The sequence below is a fragment of the Lithobates pipiens genome, unplaced genomic scaffold (assembly GCF_037356315.1).
Source record: "Lithobates pipiens isolate NorthernLeopardFrog02 unplaced genomic scaffold, aLitPip1_a1.2 Scaffold_8, whole genome shotgun sequence".
NCBI lineage: Eukaryota > Metazoa > Chordata > Amphibia > Anura > Ranidae > Lithobates > Lithobates pipiens.
The window spans coordinates 602,759,918-602,785,213 of NW_027507903.1; the positions used below are offsets into that span (position 1 = coordinate 602,759,918).

The 25,296-nt window shown below is 45.5% G+C and overlaps 1 protein-coding gene across 3 annotated transcripts in view; it reads right to left on the bottom strand.

Moving 5' to 3' along the window:
- Window positions 1-4,443: 4,443 nt before the first annotated feature.
- Window positions 4,444-25,296, bottom strand: part of TAF6 (TATA-box binding protein associated factor 6) — a 43,357-nt gene continuing 22,504 nt past the window's right edge. For 2 of the 3 annotated variants that reach the window (XM_077470557.1, XM_077470558.1), the window contains exons 8-15: window positions 24,150-24,227; window positions 19,913-20,014; window positions 18,532-18,714; window positions 17,146-17,220; window positions 16,746-16,871; window positions 6,755-6,928; window positions 6,338-6,541; window positions 4,444-4,821 (exon numbers count right to left, since the gene is read on the bottom strand). In XM_077470557.1, the coding sequence (XP_077326683.1) occupies window positions 4,597-4,821; window positions 6,338-6,541; window positions 6,755-6,928; window positions 16,746-16,871; window positions 17,146-17,220; window positions 18,532-18,714; window positions 19,913-20,014; window positions 24,150-24,227 (1,167 nt within the window). In that variant the 3' untranslated portion in view covers window positions 4,444-4,596. The remainder of the gene's footprint in view (window positions 4,822-6,337; window positions 6,542-6,754; window positions 6,929-16,745; window positions 16,872-17,145; window positions 17,221-18,531; window positions 18,715-19,912; window positions 20,015-24,149; window positions 24,228-25,296) is intronic. The other variant, XM_077470559.1, reaches the window with a different exon arrangement.

Genomic DNA, 25,296 nt, shown 5'->3' on the forward strand with positions numbered 1-25,296 from the left:
TTTTTTTTAATTATCAACATGCCCCGCGGACACTAACTGTGGAAGAGAGTTCCACATCCTTGCCACTCTGATAGGTAAGAACCCCTTATGCAGTTTAAGGTTAAATGGCTTCTTGTCCAACTTCATTGAGTGGCCATGTGTCCTCTTAACCACCTGCCAACCAATCACAGAAAATATACCGCGAGCGGGCGGCAGGTGCAGGCTCGGCAACGTACATGCATTTAGCAACATTTTTCATTTTTTGCTATAATATACATAGGCAAAAAAAAAAAAATGTCTTCGGCAGTTTAGGCCGATATGTATTCTACATATTTTCGATAAAAAAAAAAAATTGCAATAAGTGTATATTGATTGGTTTGCACTAAAGTTATAATGTCTCCAAAATTTGGGATATATTTATGTCCTTTTTATTATTTTTTTCTTTTTTTCTACTAGTAATGGCGGCAATCTGTGATTTTTAGCGGGACTTCGACATTGCGTCGGACGTTTTGGACACTTTTTTGGGTACCATTGACATTTATACAGCGATCAGAGCTAAAAATAGCCAGATTACTGTATAAATGGGATTGTCAGGTAAGGGGATACCATAGGAGGCAATCAAGGGGTTAAACGTGTGTCCTAGGGAGAGTTTCTAACTGAGGGGATGGGACTGCCTGGAAGAGACCGACTGCTGTTCATAATCGGTATGAACAGGCGATCTGTCTCCTGACATAACGGAGATCTGTCTGTTTACATTGAAAGACCTCTGTTCTGTCTCTCTCAGGAGCGTTGGCGGTTGCCCAGTGGACATTGCGGCTGCTGCGTGCGCATCGGCTCCGTTGTTGTGCCGCGGTCGCGCAACCCCTAGAAAAAAAAGACCTGCTAATCAGAGAAGTCAGTGTCCTGGGTGCCAAACTGAGCCTGGAGCACTTGTCTGAGTTGACGATACCTGTAAATGGTGGTTCGGGGCAGTTCATATTTCCTCTGCAAGTCATCAAATGAAGCCAAAATATTGGTATCATAGATGTCATCCAGAGAAACCATCCCCTAATTGATTTGCATTTTAATGAGTGAAATAAGTCTAGCACTGACCCCCGAAGGAAGGGCTGATTTTATGGGCTTACCGTTTACCTTCTCCACCTCGTTGTTCTTGTCTAGGGGTTCCCGAGGTTGATGGCCCAATAACTGCAGAGACGAAAACTTAAATCGCTTTTGAGGAATTGTTTATTTGCATAAAACGTTGAACAAAACACAGTCTCTCAGTTGGGAATAGAGGGTATGGGTAGGAAAACTCAGGTACTTGTTTGGAAACTGCTGACACTTGAAATGTCTTTCAGCCGGTCCGGCGATACCATAAGAATGCGGATTTACTTGGTGTCCTTACAGCTCAGAAAGAAATCCGCCTTCCAGTTACTGCGCCTCGGACTAGCCAGCCCGAGACTCGGAAAATGGATGGATCCGCACCCCAGGCCATGAGGGCCACTGGGGCTGGTCAGGAGGACCAGGACCACAGAGTCAGAACAAACCTCTGGACCGGAACCCAGAACCACGTGACTTCAGCACCTTAAGTACCCTCTCCCGGAATACACAATGAGACAACGCACCCACTGATTAGTTCCGAGAGAGAGATTGGTACCCAATGTGTCCAATCAGACTGCGTTCAAATGCCTGTCATGATACATGCCCCTATATGACCAGGCAGAACATAGTACAGTCCAGCCAAACTGATGCCAGAATCACAATTTAGTGAAATTAACCCCAAGACCAAACTATAGTCTGGGGGAAAAAAATAAATTTACAAACATAGCGCATACTCTTCAAGAGTAGCGGCGCTACATAAGTATTTGACCCCTTTGCAAAACATGACTTGGTACTTGATGGCAAAACCCTCGAAGTTGGCTACCAGGTTTGCACACATCTCAGGGGGGGGATTTTGTCCCACTCCTCTTTTCAGATCCTCTCCAAGCCATTAAAGTGGATGTAAACCAGATTCATGACATTTGAGCTGGGCCCATATATCTGCAGTGTTTGTTATCTCTCATCAATTCACTATGACCCGTAGCTTTGTCCTGCTCCGTTTGCCATCAACCTGATAACTTTTGACAAGCTCTCGGAGAAGGGAAATAGAAGTGTGTGTCGGGGGAGGTTGCTATAAATAGATTAGCACAAAGCTAAACTAGTCACAAGAAACCTCTGTATGTGCAGAGAGGGGGTGTGTGCCTTTCCTCCAATCAGTCTTAGAGTGTCTAGCAATAATCCACTCCTACAGGGGAATGAGGAAGTGAAAGTTCTAACAGGACATGCACTTTCTAAACAGTATATAAAGCTAAAGACAGCAGATATACATGTAAAACTTGTGAGATTTGTTCCATTTCTGTGTATCATCTGAGGCTATTAACTTCACTGGGTATATGTGAGGGTTTACATCCACTTTAAGGTTTCGAGGCTGACGTTTGGCAATTTGAACCGCTCCCTCCACATATTTTCTATGGGATTAATGTCTGGAAACTGGCTAGGCCACTCCAGGACCTTAATGTGCTTCTTATCGAGCCCCTCCTTTGTTGGCTCGGCCGTGTGTTTTGGGTCATTGTCATGCTGGAATACCCATCCACGACCCATTTTCAATGTCCTGGCTGAGGACAGGAGGTTCTCATCCAAGATTTGCCGGTACATGGCCCCCGTCCATCATCCCTTTGATGCAGTGAAGTTGTCCTGTCCCCTTAGCAGAAAAACACCCCTAAAGCATAATGTTTCCACCTTAATGTTTGAGTGGGGATGGTGTTCTTGGGGTCATAGGCAGCATTTCTCCTCCAAACATGACGAGTTGTGTTTATGCCAAAGAGCTCAATTTTGGTCTCATCTGACCACAACACTTTCACCAAGGGTCTCCTCTGAATCATTCAGATGTTCATTAGCAAACTTCAGATGTGCCTGTACATGTGCATTCTTGAGCAGAGGGACCTTGCGGGCGCTGCAAGATTTCAGTTCTTCATGGCGTAGTGCGTTACCAATTGTTTTCTTGGTGACTATGGTCCCAGCTGCCTTGAGATCATTGACAGGATTCTCCCATGTAGTCCTCGGCTGATTCCTCACTATTCTCAGGATCATTGAAACTCCACGATGTGAGATCTTGCATGGAGCCCCAGACCGAGGGAGATTAAGTTGTTTTATGTTTCTTCCATTTGCGAATAATCGCACCAACCGTTGTCACCCTCTCACCAAGCTGCTTGGCGATGATCTTGTAGCCCATTCCAGCCTTGTGTAGATCTACAATGTTGTCCCTGACATCCTTGGATAGCTCTTTGGTCTTGGCCATGGTGGAGAGATTGGAATCCAATTGATTGATTGTTCTGTGGACAGTTGTCTTTTATACAGGTAATAAGCTGTGATTAGGAGCACTCCCTTTAAGAGAGTGCTCCTAATCTCAGCATGTTACCTGCATAGAAGACACCTGGGAGCCAGAAATCATGCTAATTGGTAGGGGATCAAATACTTATTTCACTCATAAAAATGCATTATAACTTTTAAAAATGTGTTTCTCTCACTGTTAAAATAAACCTACCATTAAAATTATACATTGACCATTTCTTTGTCAGTGGGCAAACGTACAAAATCAGCAGGGGTTCAAATACTTTTTTTCCTCACTGTATGACTAACACCTATACTAACTACCCTGTAGAAGAAAGTTGCTTATACTTAACTTTTCTCAGGGAATTTAAGTCCGTTCCCGTGATTTTCTCCCAGCGGTCGGCTTCGGGGGAGAGGAGGAAAAGCCAACAATGAATGCCTCATAATAAGCCAATGGGCGACCTCACCACCCAGGCATTCTGTTGTCCATGTTCACTCATCTGCATACAGGCAATGGATAATGGATTTTTATTGCAGGAAAGACATTGTGTGCAAACAAAACCCCTTGTTTTTAATGTGAACTGTTAGATATAGGTATATTCGATTTGTTGCAGGATGGCTGGTAAGTGAGCTGGGATTTTTTTTGTTTGTTTTTTGACATGTGTTGCCCTTCAATGTTCTTTTTGCTGCAAATGCCAGTTATAGGTTGGGGTGGTTGCCATTTTGTTTGGATGTTCTCTCATCTCCCCTGAAACTGGGAAGATCACATGACCGGACCGGAGGTGCTCTGAGAATAATCAAGTATAAGCATCTTTCTTTTACAGCAGGGGTCTCAAACTGGCAGTCCTCCGGCTGTTGCGAAACTACAAGTCCTATGAGGCATTGCTAGGCTAACAGTTACAAGCATGACTCCCCCAGGCAGAGGCATGATGGGACTTGTAGCTTTGCAACAGCTGGAAGGCCGCCAATTTGAGACCCCTGCTTTACAGGATAGTTAGTACAGGAGTCAGAAGATTAGTTAGTTCTAGGCCAGACTTTAAATTTAGATCTTGTGTATTTTTACATAGTATCTTAGCCTGGAGTTGTACTTTAAAAAAAAAGTGAAACAAAAGCCCACAGTTTTAAGCTATTTTATTAAGAAAAGGTTAATATTCCTTGTACACAAAATAAACTGTAACACACAGAAAACACCAGAAACATCCATGCATGCAGCCACACAATTGACCATACATTCACCCAAATGCTCACACACATCACAGGGGTCTCTTGTCACAAGCCGGAGGTCTCTGTTGTGGGGGGAGGGGAGGGTTGAGGGGTTTTGCTTTCTCCAGCAGTTGGAAGAGACACCACTATATATTTCTGCATTCCGCTGCTGCCACCAGTCGCTGAGCCCCCTACACCGCTGCTTTGCCCACCAGACACAAGTTTCACAATGGGTTGGACCCCAGGGGGACACGGTGTGGATGGGGAAGGGCCGCTTGAAGAGGTGAGAACCTGTAAGGAGGGGCACAGCAAAATCAAAGGTGCTCAGATACAAGATTGGTGTAGAGGATAGAGCAGAAATGTACAGACACAAAAAGGTATGGAATAAATGCAAAATCAGGGGAAGCTGGGAGGAATCAGCAGAGAAAAAGCAGTAGCAGAGGATGGGGGAGAATATTGGGAAATGTAAAATAAAGGAAGCGGTAGAGGTTAAAGCACTTGAAAAAGTGTATATTGTTAAATATAGGAATATCTGGCGATACAGACTGAGGAGCGAATTAACAGCTCTACTGAAGAGAGAGGAAGCACAGAGTAAAGAATCACAAAAGGACAGAAGGGAGAAGGGAGGGCAGTGAAGAGTGAGGGAAGAAAACACAGCACAAAGGAAAGGAGAAAGGGTGGGGTTGTGAGAAGGAAAGGAGAAGGGGAGAGGCACGAGTGAATGAAGGGTGCAACAAGAGCAAAGGCACAAGAGGGGAAAAGGAAGCACAGCAGGAGGGAAGGGAGAGGTAGGCACAGTCCAAGGAAAAGGAGAGCTGGTGCAGTGGGAGAAATGGGAGAAGGAGGGGCAGCATCCAAGAAAAAAAAAAAAAAAGGAAAGTGGATCCAAAGAAAAAAAAAAAAAGGGGGGAGAGGGGGACGCTGCGCGAGGGAAGGGAGTGGATGGGAGAGGGGGAGGAAGGGACAAAGCATGAGGGCAGGGAGAGGGGGGGCACAGCGCCAGGAAAAGGAGGGGGGGCGGCGCCAGGGAAGGGAGAGGGGGGGAAGGCGGCGCCAGGGAAGGGAGAGGGGGGGAAGGCAGCGCCAGGGAAGGGAGAGGGGGGGAAGGCAGCGCCAGGGAAGGGAGAGGGGGGGAAGGCAGCGCCAGGGAAGGGAGAGGGGGGGAAGGCAGCGCCAGGGAAGGGAGAGGGGGGGAAGGCAGCGCCAGGGAAGGGAGAGGGGGGAAGGCAGCGCCAGGGAAGGGAGAGGGGGGAAGGCAGCGCCAGGGAAGGGAGAGGGGGAAGGCCACTTATGGGTTTTGGCAGTGGCCAGTTTTTGGGGAGACAGCGCGAGGGAAGGGACAGGGGCACGCGGTGCGAGGGAAGGAAGTGAACATGAAGGAAAGGGGGTGAACACGAGGGAAAGGGAGGGTACAGAGTAGAAGGGAAGGGAGAGAGTGTACAACGTAAGAGAAGGGACAGGAAGCACAATGCAAGATCTAACATCTAAAAACCTATGGGTGCAACAATTCCAGCACTCAGAAGGGCTCGTCATTTGCATCTAGTTAATACCTACATGGCCCAATCATGATAAGGAATGCTGATTAATTGATTTAATCCTGAGAGGAGAAATTATACAAAAGGTTGAAAAGAGGTGTTATAAAAAACATAGGCAGACTGCTAGCAGAATAGCGAGACAAGGCTCAGCATGAGAGAACACGGTTAGAAGAACACAAAACAGGCAGAGATCTGGAGGAAGAGGATGAGGCGTTAGTGATGAGATAGAGAAATGGCACAGAACAGGCACACAGGACACAATGAGAAGTTACCTGGGTCCCGCTGCTCCCTGCTGAAGACACCACAATGAACTTGGTGGGTGGTGGTGAAGGCTGAGTAGGGGTGGCCGGCCGGGTACTCACTAAGGTCTGTACGGGCAAAGTCAAGGACCCAGGCACCTTAATTATCCCAGGTGGGCGAGGGGATGGCGTGATGGAGCCGGAGTTCGGCTGAGAGAGGGTGAGTGTAGGGCGAGGCTGAGAGAGAGGAGTTACGGAGAAAAAGGACGATGGTAAAGAGAGAAAGAGGTGGGATTAGGAAAGAGACATAAAAATAAGTCATTAGGGGCAAGACACTATATCATGGCTTCCACACAGTAGTCCGGGTCACGTGACTACCGGGGGAGATTATTAGACATCTGATAAATTCTAAAAAATTATGCAAAGTTAGGATATCATGCAGAAGGTTACCTGTGTGACTGTCAGAGTGGTCCGGTTGACCTGGGGCCCCTGCAAAGCGCTCTGGGCCCTAGCCTTCATCACATGAGAGCACAGAGTGGGACCCAGGAAGCCATAATCTGTACGGTATGCATCTGGGACATCTGGAGGGGCGCGCAATTTCACCAGGACTGGAGCTGTGTGTTTCTGAGACACAACATAAAAAAGAAAAACATTGAAACAATAGCATTTCAGTGATATCACAGCTTGTGGGTCTGTATACCATAGGCATTCAGGAACTGAAGCTGTGCCTAAAAACAGCAAGTGGAAGTCAAAAGTCTAGTCCCCGGTATTGCCTGTGGTCTAACTGCAGCTGATCCATTACACATTACTGTCTTTCCACGCCTGTATCTATATGTGGAGGTAGCCATCTTGGTGGAGGCAGGGCTTTGCTTCCTCAAGTCAGAGCCTCCAGCAAGGAAAACAGTGAGCAGTACATTGAGGACATCACTAAATCTCCTGAGACTTATCAGTCACAGGCAACAGTGTCTTAGATCTCGTGCTGCATACATACAGCTATAACACTGTAGACACAGGAATGCCTAGGCACACTCGCATACTAGGGAGTATTTCCAGGGGGAAGTCCAGCTAGATTTTTCAGGGTGCAGCCCAGGCACAACAATATTTCTGTTCTAAATGCTTCTTAGAACATAAAAAAATCTTCACCTGATTTCAGGCCCTCTTTAACCACTTTCAGACCGGACCATTTTGCTGGTAAATGACCAGAGGTCTTTTTACACTTTGGCACTGCGCTGCTTTAACTGGTAATTGCGCGGTCATGCAATGTTGTACCCAAACAAAATTTGCGTCCTTTTCTTCCCACAAATAGAGCTTTCTTTTGATGGTATTTGATTGCCTCTGCGATTTTTATTTTTTGCGATATAAACGTAAAAAGACCGCAAATTTTGAAAAAAAATGATATTTTCTACTTTTTGTTATTAGAAAAATCCAATAAACTCAATTTTAGTCATACATTTAGGCCAAAATGTATTCAGCCACATGTCTTTGGTAAAAAAAAAGTCAATAATTGTATATTTATTGGTTTGCGCAAAAGTTGTCACATCTACAAACTAAGGTACGTTTTCTGGAATTTACGCAGCTTTTAGTTTACGACTGCCTATCTCATTTCTTGAGGTGCTAAAATGGCAGGGCAGTACAAAACCCCCCCAAATGACCCCATTTTGGAAAGTAGACCCCCTAAGGAAATTGATAAGAGGCATGTTGAGCCCATTGAATATTTTATTTTTTTGCCTCAAGCGATTGAATAATGACAAAAAAAAAATTTTTTTTTTTTTTTTTACACAAAGTTGTCACTAAATGATATATTGCTCACACATGCTATGGGCGTATGTGAAATGACACCCCAAAATAAATTCTGCTGCTTCTCCTGAGTATGGGGATACCACATATGTGGGACTTTTTGGGAGCCTAGCCGCGTACGGGGCCCCGAAAACCAAGCACCGCCTTCAGGCTTTCTAAGGGCGTAAATTTTTGAGTTCACTTCTCACTACCTATTACAGTTTTGAAGGCCATAAAATGCCAAGATGGCACAAAACCCCCACAAATGACCCCATTTTAGAAAGTAGACACCCCAAGCTATTTGCTGAGAGGCATGTTGAGTTCATGGAATATTTTATATTTTGCCACAAGTTGCGGGAAAATTACAAACTTTTTTTTTTTTAACAAAGTTGTCACTAAATGATATATTGCTCATGCATGCCATGGGCATATGTGAAATGACACCCCAAAATAAATTCTGCTGCTTCTCCTGAGTACGGGGATACCACATATGTGGGACTTCTTGGGAGCCTAGCCGCGTACGGGGCCCCGAAAACCAAGCACCGCCTTCAGGCTTTCTAAGGGCGTAAATTTTTGAGTTCACTTCTCACTACCTATTACAGTTTTGAAGGCCATAAAATGCCAAGATGGCACAAAACCCCCACAAATGACCCCATTTTAGAAAGTAGACACCCCAAGCTATTTGCTGAGAGGCATGTTGAGTCCATGGAATATTTTATATTTTGCCACAAGTTGCGGGAAAATTACAAACTTTTTTTTTTTTTTTTTTTTTTCACAAAGTTGTCACTAAATGACATATTGCTCACGCATGCCATGGGCATATGTGAAATGACACCCCAAAATAAATTCTGCTGCTTCTCCTGAGTATGGGGATACCACATATGTGGGACTTTTTGGGAGCCTAGCCGCGTACGGGGCCCCGAAAACCAAGCACCGCCTTCAGGCTTTCTAAGGGCGTTACAGTTTTGAAGGCCATAAAATGCCAAGATGGCACAAACCCCCCCCAAATGACCCCATTTTGGAAAGTAGACACCCCTAAATTTAGGGGTACACTAGTGAGACTAGGTAATAAATGGCGGGTGCCCTGAAACTATAAAAAAATAACTAACCAACCAGCGTCACCTGTAACAGTTATATGGTGATCACTGGTGAAAGGGTTAACTAGGGGGCAATTAGGGGGCTTTATGCGGTAGTATATGGGGGTCCCTGGCGCTATAAAAAGCTGCAGCGAACCTAAATACCTACCTGCCTAACTAGCGTCACCTGTGACACTAATACAGCGATCAGAAAAACGATCGCTTATTAGGCTGGGTTCACACTGGAGCGATGCGGGAACGCCACGAATGCGCGGCGGGTTCCCGCATCGCATGCCTCCCGGCGGCAGTTCACACTGCCCTATGCGAACTGCTGGGAGTGTCAGTGAAATGTTACTGACACCCCCAGATCAGTTCGCATATCGCAGTGCGATCTGCAAACTCGGATCGCATGGTGTGAACACCCATGCGATCCGATTCTGCTGCGGGCCAAAAAAAGGGTCCCGTGCGAATTTGCGGCGGGTGCGGCGAATGGCTGAACTCGAATCGCACAGAGATCGGATGTGATTTGCACTGCAGTGCGGTGCGAATCACATCCGTTCTCATAAACCGCTGCAATGTGAACCCAGCCTTAGTGACACTGGCGACGGGGGGTGATCACGGGGTTAAACCTTTATTGGGGGGGTTAGGGGGGTACCTTAGAACTAAAGGGGGCTAACCCTAACTGCCCTAACAGTTATTAGTCACAAATGACACCCGCCGGGTGATCAGGGGGTTAAACCTTTATTAGGTAATAAATGGCGGGTGCCCTGAAACTATAAAAAAATAACTAACCAACCAGCGTCACCTGTAACAGTTATATGGTGATCACTGGTGAAAGGGTTAACTAGGGGGCAATCAGGGGGCTTTATGCGGTAGTATATGGGGGTCCCTGGCGCTATAAAAAGCTGCGGCGAACCTAAATACCTACCTGCCTAACTAGCGTCACCTGTGACACTAATACGGCGATCAGAAAAATGATCGCTTATTAGGCTGGGTTCACACTGGAGCGATGCGGAAACGCCGCGAATCCGCGGCGGGTTCCCGCATCGCATGCCTCCCGGCGGCAGTTCACACTGCCCTATGCGAACTGCTGGGAGTGTCAGTGAAATGTTACTGACACCCCCAGATCAGTTCGCATATCGCAGTGCGATCTGCAAACTCGGATCGCATGGTGTGAACACCCATGCGATCCGATTCTGCTGCGGACCAAAAAAAGGGTCCCGTGCGAATTTGCGGCGGGTGCGGCGAATGGCTGAACTCGAATCGCACAGAGATCGGATGTGATTTGCACTGCAGTGCGGTGCGAATCACATTCGTTCTCATAAACCGCTGCAATGTGAACCCAGCCTTAGTGACACTGGCGACGGGGGGTGATCACGGGGTTAAACCTTTATTGGGGGGGTTAGGGGGGTACATTAGAACTAAAGGGGGCTAACTCTAACTGCCCTAACAGTTATTACAGTCACAAATGACACCAATGCAAAAAAAAAAAATAAAAAAAAAAAAATGACATTGGTGTCACTGTGACTGGGGGGCAGGGGTAATTGGGGGGGTGATCGGGGGGTAAAGGGGGGGTGTGAGTGTGCCTGGCATATTCTACTGTGTGTGTAGAGTGTTGGTGCAATTTACTGATCCGCTCTCCTCCGTGTCGGAACGAAAAATACCGACACGGAGGAGAGAATACATCACTTCCTCTCCTGTGTTTACATTACAGGAGAGGAAGTGATGTCACCGGGGATTTCTATTCGTCGGGAGCGATCGCGAGGGGGTGGCCATGAATGAATGGCCGTCCCCTCGTCCGGGATCGCTCCCGAACGAATACCGACCGCCGCAGGCACCGGGCGGGGGCCCGATCGGGCCCCCGACCCGCGGGAGGCAAGGGACGTACATGTATGTCCTTATGCCTGCCCGTGCCATTGTACCGACGTACATCGGCGTGCGGCGGTCGGCAACTGGTTAAAAAGCAAAAAACTACCCATTAAAAAGTAAAATTCCATCCATTAAAAGTAAACAATTGTTTGCGTTTTTAAATATCATCCAATTTCTGCAGTAAATATTCAGCCACGTAAAAAAAGCAGATGCAAGCACAAATCACCAAAAATCTCATAGAAGCGCATCAGTGTTCATTTAAAAAGGTTCTGAACGCCCAGGAAAAACTGGATTTTTAAACTGCTTACCTGTAAATTCCTTTTCTTTGATGTACATCAGGGGACACAGATCCATAGTACTTACTAAGTGGGTTATAGGGCAACTGATAGGTGATGGACACTGCCACGCCCTAAAGCAAGAAGTGTACGCCCTATATAACCCCTCCCACTACTGGGAGTCCTCAGTTTTGTAGCCAAGCAATACAAGTGTATACCAAGAATGGAGGGACCTCTGTGTCCCCTGATGTACATCAAAGAAAGGGATTTTACAGGTAAGCGGTTTTAAAAATCCTGTCTTTTCTTACATAGCCATAGTACTTACTATGTGGGATGTCCCATAGCAATGGAAACTGAAGGGAGGGAGACACAACAAAAACAGGAGGCCAGAGGACTCATACTGCAGCCTGCAGTACACTGCGCCCAAAGGCAATATCCTCATGACCTTTAATATTGATTTGATAAAATCTGATAAACGTATGAACCAAAGACCAAGTCGCGGCCTTACAGATCTGAGCCTTAGAGGCCCGATGGTGCACCACCCTGGTAAGGAAGAATTTTCTTCTTTAAGCTGAAGCTTGAACAATCACTTGACGAATACATTCGGAAAACAGTCGATTTTGACGCTGCCTGTCCACATTTTGGACCCTCTGGCAGTACAAACAAAACCTGTGTTTTGCGAACCTGAGTGGTCGCCTTTAAATAGACTCTGATCGCTCTTACTACATCAGGAGAATGTAGTGCTTTCTCTTCCCTAGATTGAGGCTCTGGGGAGAAAGAAGGAAGAATAATATCTTGGTTTAAATGAAAACCTGTTACCACTTTTGGTTGGAATTCAGGATGAGAACATAAAACCATCTCATCCTTATGAATGATCAAATATGGCTCTTTACAAGACAGAGCTGCTAGTTCCGATACTCTTCTAGCAGAAGAAATGGCAACCAGAAATCATCTTTCTTGTCAAAAGGACAAAGGGAATTTCTCAAAGGCTCAAATGGCTGATTCAGCAAAGCTGATAAGACCAAATTCAAATCCCAAAGATTTAGAGGTGCCTTGATAGGGGGATTAATTTGTGTTACCCCCTGAATAAGCTATGCACCAAGATTGGGAAGCAAGAGGCCATTGAAAAGAAACACTGACAAGGCCTGGATCTGGCCCTTGATGAAAGTCGAGGCCAACTTAATTTCAGATCCGATTTGCAGGAAATCATGGATTCTGCTTATGACATACTTCCTGGGGTGCCAACCCCTGGATCCACACCAAGAAACATATGCCTTCCAGACTCTATAGTAAATGATTCTGGAAGCCGGCTTCCTGGCATTAATCAAAGCAGACACTACCTGAAGGAGATCACCCACAATCCTTTATAAAGTGGGATTCAACAGTTAAACCTGTTAAATTTTTCGTCCATAAGGTAGGATGAAATACCAGACCTTGTGCGAGAAGATCTGGCTATAATGGCAGAGTCCAAAGGACTCCTACGGCTATCTTTATGATCTCAGTAAATCCAGATCTTCTGGGGCCCGCTGGGGCCACCACAATCACCTCCTTTCATTCCTGCTTTATTCCACGGAGAAGGCGTGGAAGTAGCAGAACTGGAGGAAATGCATAGATCAGTGAAAACTGATTCCATGAGAAGACTAATGTGTCTGTTCCGCCTGCTAGCGGATCCCTTGCTCCCGACACAAAGTTGTCGACTTTGTTGTTGAATCTGGACGTGAATAGGTCCATGTCCGGTACACCCCATCTCTGACATATCGCTAGGAAGATGTCAGAGCGTAGAGACCATTCTACTGGAAATAATTGTTGGCGGCTCAAGTAGTCCGTCTGCCAACTCTCCATTCCTGGAATGAAAGTTGCTGATAGGCAAGGAATGTTGTGTTCTGCCCACGCTAAAACATTTTTCACCTCTTTTAGGGCTGCACTACTTTTCATGCCCCCTTGGAGATTGATGTAAGCCACAGCCGTGGCCTTGTCGGACTGAATGCTGATAGGACAGTCCCGTAGTCTGACCGTCCCTGATTCTAGGGACGGACGTACGGCTCAAATTTTCCAAAATGTTGATAGGCAAAGTTTTCTAACCTGGACAGAATCTTCTTCCCGGGCTGCTCCCCAGCCTAGAAGGCTGGCATCTGTTGTTAACACTTTCCAGGATACAGGCAGAAAAAGATTTTCCCTTTCTTCTGGATAACAACCACCAATTTAGGCTGTGATTTATGTCAGGAGCCAAGCGTATTTGGAAAAAACCAAGGCCTGAATCCTTTTATTCCAGACCGATAGGATGGTGTTTTGAAGCAGTTTTGAGTGAAAACTGTGCGTGAGGCATGGCCTCGGAGGCGGCCACCATTTCCCCCCCAACAATCTCCTGCCAAGCCGAATGGAAGGATTTTTTCTTTGTTTTGATGAGTTGAATTAGTCCTACAATGGAACCGATTCTCATCTGGGGTAAGAATACCTTCTTCTGTACTGTATCCAGAACCAGCCCCAAGTACTGTAATCTCCTTGATGGTTTTAAGGAGGATTTTTCTAGGTTGAGTATCCAACCCAGAGATTCTGCGATCAGACTCTGGTTCAGACCTGAGACTGAATGATCCATTAAAGGTAGATCGTCTAAATAGGCCTTGAGCCCTTAATCTGGCTAAAGGAGGTGCCAGAATCTTTCAGAACACCCGTGGTACTGTGGCTAAACCGAATGGCAAGGCCACAACTGAAGTGATGATTTTATATTTCAAAGAGCAGAAATTTCTGGCGAGTGGGAAAATTTGGCACATGGAGATATGCATCTTTGATATCGATTAAAGCCAAAAACTCCCCTCCTTGCAGGATGGACACAACGGATCGGCTTGTGCAAAAGGATCGGATGTTTAAGTGCTGATTGAGATCTTTGCGATCTAGAATGGGTCTTACCTATCCGTTTGGTTCTGGAACCGTGAAAGGTTTGAATCAAACCCTGTGCCCTGTTCCACTAAGGGAACCTCTGATATCACCGACTGGGATAATAGATGAGCCAGAAAGAGAGACTTCTTTATCTCTGGATCCTTGGGAACATTTTCCCTTAGAAAAAACGAGGAGACTGAAACGCTTGGAACTCTAGTCGTAACCTAGAGAAAAACGGCAGAAGCCACCCGTCTGTCTTGACATTGTTCCTGCCAGATCTTGAGAATTGCAGGAGCCTACCCGCACCCCAGCGAGCGGGGGCGCTCCTTCATGAGGAGGCTTTAGCATTCTGCTTTGTGGGCTTTCTGCCCCAAGAGCTCTTCTGACCCTGGTGCTTCCCTTGGGGACTTCCCCTTGAACCTTATGGTGAGGCCGTCGAGACTGCCTAGAGCAGTGATGGCGAACCTTGGCACCCCATATTTTTTGGAACTACATTTCCCATGATGCTTCACTACACTGAAGAGTGCATGAGCATCATGGGAAATGTAGTTCCAAAACATCTGGGGTGCCAAGGTTCGCCATCACTGGCCTAGAGGCTGATGCCCCCTGGCACAGGAGAGGCAGCACGATTAAAGGAGAAATATTTGAACTCCTTCTTTACCGGTAAAAGAGAGCTTTTCCCATTAGAGATCCTTTGGATGTATTTATCCAGATCGTCTCTAAATAGCCATTCACCATGAAAGGGAAAACTACCTAAGAGCTTTTTAAACGGTGTTTCAGCTGACTAATTTTTCAGCCACAGAAATCTGCAAGAATGCACTAGTCCAAGCATAAGCCATGAGGCTCAAATGATAGAATCTTTCATAGCATCTACTGTGAAACATAGTGTGTCTGATACACCAGCCCATTGCTGGGCCTGCTGATCAGGCAGAATTTTAATTCTCTCCACAAACTGTTCCTTAATGGACTGAGATACCAATTGCAGCAAGAACCGTCTGCGCTACTGAATTTGCTAGAGACATATTGCTTTTAGAAAGAAGTTCCAACTTTTTATCTGCTGGATCCTTTAACATCAGTGCATTATCCACCGGACATGTGAGATTCTTGCTCACTGAGGCGATTGCAGCATCAGTTGCTGGAACCCCCCCCCCCATTTTCTTTCATAGAAATACTCTTCCATAGGATAAAATGTGGAGAATTTCTTAGGAGGATAGTATTGTTTATCCGGATGTTCCCATTCAGAATACATAAGCTTTTTTACTCGTGACCAACACCTTAGACACTGGTGAAAAAACTGAGGACTCCCAGTAGTGGGAGGGGTTATATAGGGAGTATACTTCTTGCCTTAGTGCGTGCCAGTGTCCATCACCTATCAGTGGCCCTATAACCCACATAGCAAGTACTATGGCTCTGTGTCCCCTGATGTAAGAAAATAAACCATTGTGATTGGTTGTCAGAGTGGTCACACAACTGGGAGCTGGTCCTGCCAGCTATTGTTAGTGGGGACCAAATGCTATCTTTGACAGCATATCATTCACCCAGTGACACATGGATGTTAAAGCGGAACTAAACCCATCAATTTAAGAGTCAAAAAAAAAAGGGGGAGTTACATTCCTAGCGTGAATGCCAACTAGGGATACACCAATACCATTTATTTTTTTACTGACAAGTATCGATACTTGTGCTCAGGTACTCACTGATACTTTTGCAGTGCAATTTGAGCCCATACAAAAAGAAAAGGTGTAAATCGCACTGCAAAGATTTGCATGTGAATTGAACAGGAATGTAGTCCGATCTCTGTCCGAACACATGCAGTTTCCCGCACTGCAAAAGAGGAGGAGGAGGGCGAGAGGCACCAAGCTGACAATATTGTAGCAATGTTTATTAAAAGGGTTAAAATGAAATAGTATTGCACTCGCAGACATTGCTGGTGACAGGCATAATACAAGCTCAGTGTGGAGCCCCCAAGTCCAAAGTTAAAGTGATTCTAAGGGCTGAAGATTGCAGGGGGACTTACCCCCTGCAGCTCCAATTACCGGGACTTCTTTTAAACTTCAGCTGTCAATGGGGGAACCCCACTGACAGCTGAATGAGTCATCGGTTGTTAGGTATGTGGCGACCCCGCTTCCTAAATTGCTGGCTTTTTTTTACCCCCTTTACATTTCAGCTGTCGGGGGGGTTGGTCTGGGTCTTGGTCTGGTGTTGGTCTGTTGCTCCTTTCTGTATTTTTATGGTTTGAGCTGCTGTCAGGCGCCATTGAGGAAAGTTTTGCTGTGTTGGGCGCTGCCTCCCTGGATCTATTGATGTTTTTTTTACTTTTTCCTTCAACCAACTCCACGCCACACGCAAGTCCAAAAAATCCCAGCTCCTCAGAGTGTTTTCCTGGAGTCCTACCATAAAAACTGTCACAGTACATTTTGTAATCAGTGTTTTTGGTACTTTTCTAAACAGCTGGTTGGACTTACTGGGATCTATGGTTCCCCAATGGCTGAAGAGGCTTATGTTGGAATACAATATGTACCATTAAGCATATACACAAAAAACACACACTGGAATGCACGCTATTACCAGCATGAGGCTTTGAACATGGTCAGCTCCAATTTTGTCGATGTTGGAAAGAACCTGACCCTCCAGGACGGTGCGTAGTCGCTCTCCTTCCAGCAACAAACGAGGGACAATCAGAGTTTTGATCACCTTATGGAAAGGATAAAGAAAATCAGCCACATTTTAAGACGATAGGTGGCCCAGCTCCTTCTACTGCATAACACTTGCTGTTAGGCTGGCCATACATTATACATTTTTCTTTTACAACTTTGCTTTAGATGCATCAAAACCATATAGTATGAGGTCAAACCTAAACACTTTCAATTTGTATGCAATCTGGCAAGCCCTTGCACTACATAGTTGAAAGTAAATCTAAAGCAAATTTAATAAGAAAATTGTATGGTGTATGGCCAGCTTTACTTACATCGGGTCCCAGTTCTGCAAGACCGGCAATGGAGCCGTATCGGGTCGTCCAGGGAGTGCGTTCGTCAACCAAACTCTGCGATAACGAGAAGAAGAAAAAATTCATCAAGAATACAGGAGGCAAATAAAACCTGGCTGGGGAAATTTACAATGATGGTGTAATCTGACTTCAATTTATTTATAGAGACTAGAAATATTTTCCCTGAGAACAAATCTGCAACATTTTGCCATTAACTTTCTTTAAAGTGGATCAAACAGGTGCAAACAGGATGCATTAAGGTGAAAAAACACAAACCTTTACAGCCCCTTTACAAAAAAGTGCACAATAAAAATAATAAGCACAATTTTTTGCAGGTAAATAGTATGTAAAGCATTGCACCCACGATCACCAGATCATGGGTGTAATGCCACGGTCCTGCAGACTGCCTGTGTAGCTGTCTGCCCGTACCTCTGATATGAGCAGGCAGTTACTGAATGACAAGAAGCTCAATGAACTCCCTAGAGAGCTCGACAGTGCCCAGGTAGTTCATTGAGTACTACAAGCCGACAGCCGCAAAACGATCTGTGAATAAGTTACGCAGCTGTGTGGGTGGAGCCACACACAACCGTGCATTCTTTGAATTTTGACAGAGTGTAGGGGTCAGATGCTTAACATGTTACACCCTAAATATGGATGTAACATGTTCAGAAAGGTGAAAACCTTAATAATGATTGTAGTTGAGCAAGGGGGTCAGTCATTTTTATATATATATATATATATATAAAAAACATGCAATACTTTCCCACCCTGTGCAGTGGATTATCACAGAGCAGCCCTGATCCTCCTCTTCTCAGGTCCCTCTTCTGTGCTCCTGGCACCTCCCTTCTGTTAAGTGCCCCCACAGCAAGTAGCTTGCTATTGGGGAACCCAAGCAGTCACAGCTCCCTGTGTCCATTCAGACATGGAGCTGTCGTTTGGCCCTGCTACTGCAATAGCGCTGCTACTGTGTCTCCGCCAATCAGGAGGAGAGTCCCAGATGGCTGAGACACTCGTGGACATCGCTGGACAGATGTGGGGCTCAGGTAAGTATTAGAGGGGTGCTGGAGAGGCTGCTGCACACAGAAAGCTTTATCATCATGCATAGAATGCATGAAGATAACAAAAAACCTTCTGACTTTACATCAATATGTAAGCTTTTTGGATTTGAGCACAGACACTTGTACATTTCTGGCTTCTGAGGGACACTGAGGAAGCTTTCCTAATCAGATAAAAACAAGCATTTCTGTGTCTGACATAGGACTTGTATTTTGAAAAATATAAACCCACTGACAGGCTCAACTCAAAAAGCAAGAGAAAAGTAGGTGAGAAAGGACCTGAGGGTTAATGTTGTCATATTCTTCTTTGTACCTTGGTAAATGTCTTGGTTATCCTGGATTGGATGTTGTTGGTGGTGGTGCTGAAGTTCTTGCAGATTTGTGCAATGAGACGAGCGGCAAAGTCTCTCAATGCCCAGTGATTGTCCACATCCGGACGCAGACAAAGCTGCCGGCTGACGATACACGTCATCACAGCTGGAATGAGTTCATGGAGCTGGAAGAGATGAGGTCAAGGTTTTAAGCAATAGAGTGGCTAAACAGTTATCCCTGTGCGGCGCTGGACCCAGGGTTCAACATTCAAATAGAGTTTGTGTGATTTTCCTATAATTAGTTAGTGCCCACACTCAAACGGACAAACATTTAGGGCCCAATCGCACCAGAAACTGCGAGTAACTGCACGATTTTTCCTTGTACCCAATGCATGCATTTGACATGCATTTTACATGCAGTTGACATGCGGTTTGCCATTTGCATTTGTCCTGCGAGGTCACTTCCTCCGCCTTTCCTTCCTTGGGCTTCTATGTGCACTGTGATGCGTTGCACTGCATTTGCATGCATTTTTGCGGTGCAGAAAAATGCAGCATGTACTGTACTTTTCTGCACCGTGCCTTACTGCATTGGTGTGAACTACGCCCATAAGATGGGCTGGATTTTGGATGGTCTATGCAGTTGTAGTGCAGTCCAAAATGCATCCAACTGCATCTGGTGTGAAAGGGCCCTTATTCAGATGTGGCCTAAAATTGGCAGTTGTGGTTGCTGTATGACTGCGATAGGGACATCAGATTGCAAGCTTCTTGAATATTTTCCCGTGTTTTGACAGCTGTAGCTCTGCTGTTTGTTTCAATCAAGACCTAGAGGTCTTCACAGTCTTGGCTGTAACTGCGCAGTACAGCCCTATAGACTTCCATGGGGCTGTCTCTGATCGCCTCCGTCCTCCGGACAATGCCCCAGGGAAGTCTATGGGGCTGTAGTAAGCAATGTGTAAGACTTGCACTGGCTGTAGTGAGCAATGTGTAAGACTTGCACTGCGAAACAGCAGTCCTGCAGATGTCAGATCCAGGTAAGCATGCATCTGTACAGAAGGGTGGGTTAGGTTAGGTGAAGGGGGCAAAATGGTTAAATGCACTTTATTTTAAACTGTACTTATCCTTTAAGACAAGTGTAAATCTGTGGCTTGTACCTTCCTTTGACAACCACTCCCCAAGTTTCCTTTACAGGCATCAAGACAGAAAGTGTGAACACGCTTGGGAGATTTTCCCTCAGACATAAAAAAGTTTTAACTCTTCCCGCACAAAACTGTCTAGCCTTCACGTTTCTGATCTTGCGTGTCAGCCAGATTAGGGTTGAACTTTCTCAGCCATAATAAGCAGCAAAGTGAATCTAGTTTGTCTTTTCAGTGTCTTCACACTTACATATTTCTCTAGATACAGAGTGGTGTTGTCCATCAGAGCTTTTACCATTCGCATGAGATAAATAAGCAGTGCCAGGTTATTCTGTACAACATTCACACGCACCTATAAGAAAAAGAAAAAAAGATAGAGGTAATTTTTACTAATCAAAAATGGGCACAGAGCTTTGAAAGTGAAAAATCAGTAACACGAGGGGCTATAATGCCTTATTATAAAGGCTCAAGCTGGACATTATGTAACACTGGACCAAGGGCTAAGACAAGTATACAGTTCAGCCTGTCTTGTGATTCATGCAAAAAAAAAAAAAAAAAAAAAAAAAAAAAAATGCACTTGCCGCCTGTCACAAATCCAGACTGCTGCGACCATTACATTCGACTACTAAACATTTTTTTTGCGAAAAAATGGTGCGCTGTCCAATCAAAAACTATAACCAATATTATATTGTTTCTTTAAAGTGCAAGTTAAACTTTACAGAAAAGGACCCCGCAGCGTGGCGATCTCCCATTCTGAGCCCCGGTATAGCCGTCTCATGGCTCCGGGGCTTAGAAATCCCCTCGGCTTTCTCTCTTCTTCCCTATTGAGAGGACGGGCTATGCGGGTTTTGATTGGCCAGCGCCGGCCATGTGACGCCGCTGACCAATTAGAATGCTCCTACACCTCCCTGCTGAAGGGGTATGTTTAGGAGGTTAAATGGGTTGTAAACCTTCATATTTTTTCACCTTAAAGCGGTTCTCCACCCTAAAGGGGAAGTTCCGCTCATGTGATCCCTCCCCCCCTCCGGTGCCACAATCGGCACCTTTCAGGGGGGAGGGGGGTGCAGTAACCTGGATAATCCAGGTATCTGCACCCACTTCCGGGACAGACCCCGCAGACCCCCCCGCAGATGACCCCCCCCCCCCCCCGTTGTGTTCTGGGAAACACAGTTCCCAGGACACAGCGGGGACCAGAAGAGATGCGCAGCGCGACTCGCACATGCGCAGTAGGGAACCGGGCAGTGAAGCCACAACGCTTCACTTCCCGATTCCCTGACAGAGGATGGCAGCGGGGGCAGCAGAGAGACGAGCGATAGCTCGTCATCTGCCGCCGACAACGCTGGACCCTGGGACAGGTAAGTGTCAATTTATTAAAAGTCAGCAGATGCAATATTAGTAGCTGCTGGCTTTTAATTTTTTTTTTTTTTTTTTAGGTGCAGAACCACTTTAATGCATCCTATGCACTAAGGTGAAAAACACCTGTCAGTCACCGGTCCCCCAGCCCCCCATTTTACTTACCTGAACCCTCAAACTTGACCTGGCGGAGACGCGTTGCCTCACTGCCCGGGGTTCTTGGCTCTTGATTGGATAGATTGATAGCTGCGCAGCCATTGGCTCCCCCTGCTGTCAATCAAATCCAATTTGGGAAGGGGGTCCTGTGTGGTCCTGTGTTCACTTTACAGAATTTTCTGTAAAGGTGAACTTACCCTTTAAGGCTCCGTTCGCATATTTGCAGTTGCCGGTTTCAGCGCAGGTGTCAGGTGCAGAAAAATTTATACTTAAAATCGCACTGGACCGGACCGCAAAAATACACAGGGCTCTTTTTAAAGCCACACCTCGGCCGCCCCACACGTGCGAACCGAAGGCTGCCGGTTCCCATGTTATGCGAAGCTGATGTGCTTCAAAACGCATCAGATTCACATATATGTGAACGGAGCCTAAAAAGTGCTTTGTGCTGTGAAACATATAGTGCTATTCTCTAAACAAAGGGCCGATATAATGTAGCACATCAAAGGCAATAAATAATAATATATGATGTTGTGTTCTCTCTTCAAATAGTACAATGTGTGCTATGAAACAACATCCACCAATGTGTTTTGTGCAGTAATCCATTCAATAAAGTGCAGAATACAGTAATTATCCTAGCCAATGGATGGATGGAGTTTTATATATGAACTATATGGATTTATATTTGAACTGCATGGATAATTTACTGTATAAACTCTGGAATTTATTGAATTGCTTACTGCATGAGAATAGGATCTAGCTACTCTTCACTAAAATCAAGGCACTCTAAACAGAACACATTCTAAACTGCCAACAGAAATAAATCGTGTTAAATTCTTAAAGTATAACTAAAGGCAAACCTTTCCTTTTAGTTATGGATAGAGTGGAGAGGGATTAGAACACCTATTAGGTTTTTTTTATTGCTGTCTGTGTCCCCATTGGGGAGATTCCCCCTCTCTATGTGTCCTGTTTACCATTATCACTGAAAGTGACCGTAAAGAAAATTTGAGTTTTCCCCAAAAAAGTAAGAGGCAAAATCTTCCAATAAGGGCCACTAGTTCTGGCGACCTGGGGGTCCCAAGGGATTCCCTTAATTTGTAGGAATTTCTTCTCACTTCTTGTTTGGGTAAGAGACAGGAAGTGAAGGCCAAATCTCCCCAATGGGACACAGAAGGCAACAAAAATCTGACAGAGGTTATAACCCTCCCTAAATCTATCCAAAAGGTGGGGGAAAAAAAAAGTTTTGCTTTTAGTTCTACTCCAAAGACATATGGTCTATGTGATCAATTATTGTAGGTGAATGCCAGCATCAGTAATATCATGCTTATGGCATTTAACATAGTCAGCCACGGTCTTGGCATAGTGGAACTACTGCATGAATCCGGTGGAATGCGGTACCTGTCAAAGAGAACATGGCCCTTGTGGTAGAGCATTTCCCTGCCAGGCTCCAGGAGGAGGATGTGACCCAGAATTCTCAACCAGACAGGTTGAGGGGCTCCAGGGAGCATGTATCATCAAGGGGAAACACGCCTTTCCGTTTCCTCAGTGTTTTCTGAAGTCCACTTTGGGACCTGGAGCTCAGGAATTTCTAAGAGATCTGGGTGGGATGAAATCCTAGTACTGGGTCCTGTTTTTGAGAACAGCCAGCAAACAATGAATGGTCAGGTGTGTGCTGGGCATTTAGTATTATTTTTATATTTTTTATTTTAGGTACTTATATAGCGCTGTCAATTTACGCAGTGCTTTACATATACGTTGCACATTTTCATCAGTCCCTACCCTCAAGGAGCTTACAATCTAGGCTCCCCAATACACATTCATACATACTAAGGACAATTTAGACAGAAGCCAATTAACCTACCAGCATGTCTTTTTGGAGTGTGGGAGGAAACCGGAGTACCCGGAGGAAACCCACGCAGGTACAGGGAGAACAGGCAAACTCCAGATAGTGTCGTGGTTGGGATTAGAACCAGCAACCCTTCTCGCCAGGTGAGTGCTATCCACTACACCACTGTGCTGCCCATTTAGTAGTAACCTGACCATGGTTCTGGGCTCCACCCCGGCAGATAGGAAGCCTGACTACCAGGAGTCAGGGGGGCTCCACGGGGGAGCCAGTGCAGCAAGAGGCTGCTAGCTGTGTGCACCAAGGTGGTCGGTGAAACAGTCTGTAGGAGACAGACAAGTGCCTGGAGGGCAAGGCCAGAGCTACAGTGCTGCAAGTGAGAGCCAACTAGGCTGAGTGTCGTTTTGTTAATAAAAAGGAATGCTGAAAACCCCTGTGAGGGAATCCTATGTTTGTGTGTTGGACTTTCTTTTAACAAAAATGGGCAAACAAAGCCCTTAAAAAGAAGAACCAGCGAGTGGCGGTGTCCTTAAAGCTCTACATTTGATGCTAGTCCTTTACACCCTATTACAAAGCTTCCAGTCCCTTATCAGCGGTGTTCTTAAAGTGGACCTTCAGTCATTTTGTCAACTTTCCATCTATTAAACCTTCTGCCCTTGTTGTTCTAACTTTGGATAGTAAAACATTTTTTTTCTGCCAGTAAATACCTTATACAGCCCACTTTTTGTTTCTTGTCTGGTCATTAGCCTAGGCTTATGACATCATACACAGCTCTCTCTCTCCTGTGAGTTTGCCAGGAAGGGAAGGGGGATGAGTCATAACAGGGCCAATGAGAGCTGCAGGTGTGCCTCTGTGTAAATCCAGCAAGTGAACAGGTAGCAGCTTCAGCTGCCCACAGATAAAATGGATGAAGCCAAATTCAGTGGAGCATATTTGGCAAGTACAGAATCACAGTATATAGAAAATAATATGCAAAGTGGTTGGCGGGAAGCTTCAGAATGACAAAGGTGTTTTTATTACAAATGATGTGAGCATACCAGACTGCAGTTCCTCTTTAAGAATCAAAATGACGGTTTTCTTATATGATGCAGCTGGACTGCTAAAATAAAAAAGGAGTTACTTGATGCACAATACTCACCCCTTCTGATATGAAAGTGCTGAACCGAGGAAGCATCTGATACAGGCCAGGGTCAGTGGCAATACTCTGTAGTGCTTCCTGCAGAAAATAAAATGGACAGAATACAAGAGTTACAACCCTAAGAGAGCACCAAAGTCTTTGTGCCCTTTTCAACTCTCACATTGAGTGCTAAAATTATATTCCACTGGCAAGACTCCCACCTATATAATTAATCATCAATTATGCAAGAAAGATTTTCTATCCCTCCCATTACTTAAAAGTAAACTTAGCCTTTAAAAGCGGACCGTCAGTCATTTTTTCAACTTCCCATCTATTAAATCTTCTGTCCTTGTTGTTTTAACTTTGGATAATAAAACATTTTTTTTTCTGCCAGTAAATACCTGCAGGAAATACCACTTTCCTGTTTCTTGTCTGATCAGTAGCCTAGGCTTATAACATCATGCACAGCTCTCTCTCGTGAGAGTTTGCCAAGAAGGGAGGGGGGATGAGTCATAAGAGGGCCAATGAGAGCTGCAGAGCTGGAGTTGTGCCTCTGTGTGAATCCAGGAAGTGAACAGGCAGCAGCCTCAGCTGCCCACAGTTAAAATGGATGCAGCTGGACTCAGAGGAGCATATTTGGCAAGCACAGAATCACAGTATATATATAAAATATGCAAAGTGGTTGGAGGGAAGCTTCAGAATGGTAAAGATGTTTTTATTACAAATTATGTGAGCGGACTGCAGTTCCTCTTTAACAGCTTGCTGACCACCGCACACAGATGTACGTCGGCAGAATGGCACAGGCAGGCAAATGGGCGTACCTGTACATCCTTTTGAATTTGCCGCCTATTGGACGCTTGTGTGCCCATGAGTCCCCGGAACTCGATGTTTGCCCGCGGGCCGCGATTGTGGTGAGGAGAGACAGAACTGGGAAATGCAAACAAGGTTCTGCCTAGCAACATGACAGAGGTCCACTGCTCCCTGTCATTGGGAGCAGTGATCTCTGTCATGTTGTAGTGAGCCCACCCCCCCCCCCCCCCCACAGTTAAAACAACTGCCCAGGACACACTTAAACTCTTTATCACCCCCTAGTGTTTAACTGCTTTGCTGCCAGTGTCATTTATACAGTAATCGGTGGCTATTTGTGGCTCTGATCACTGTATAAATG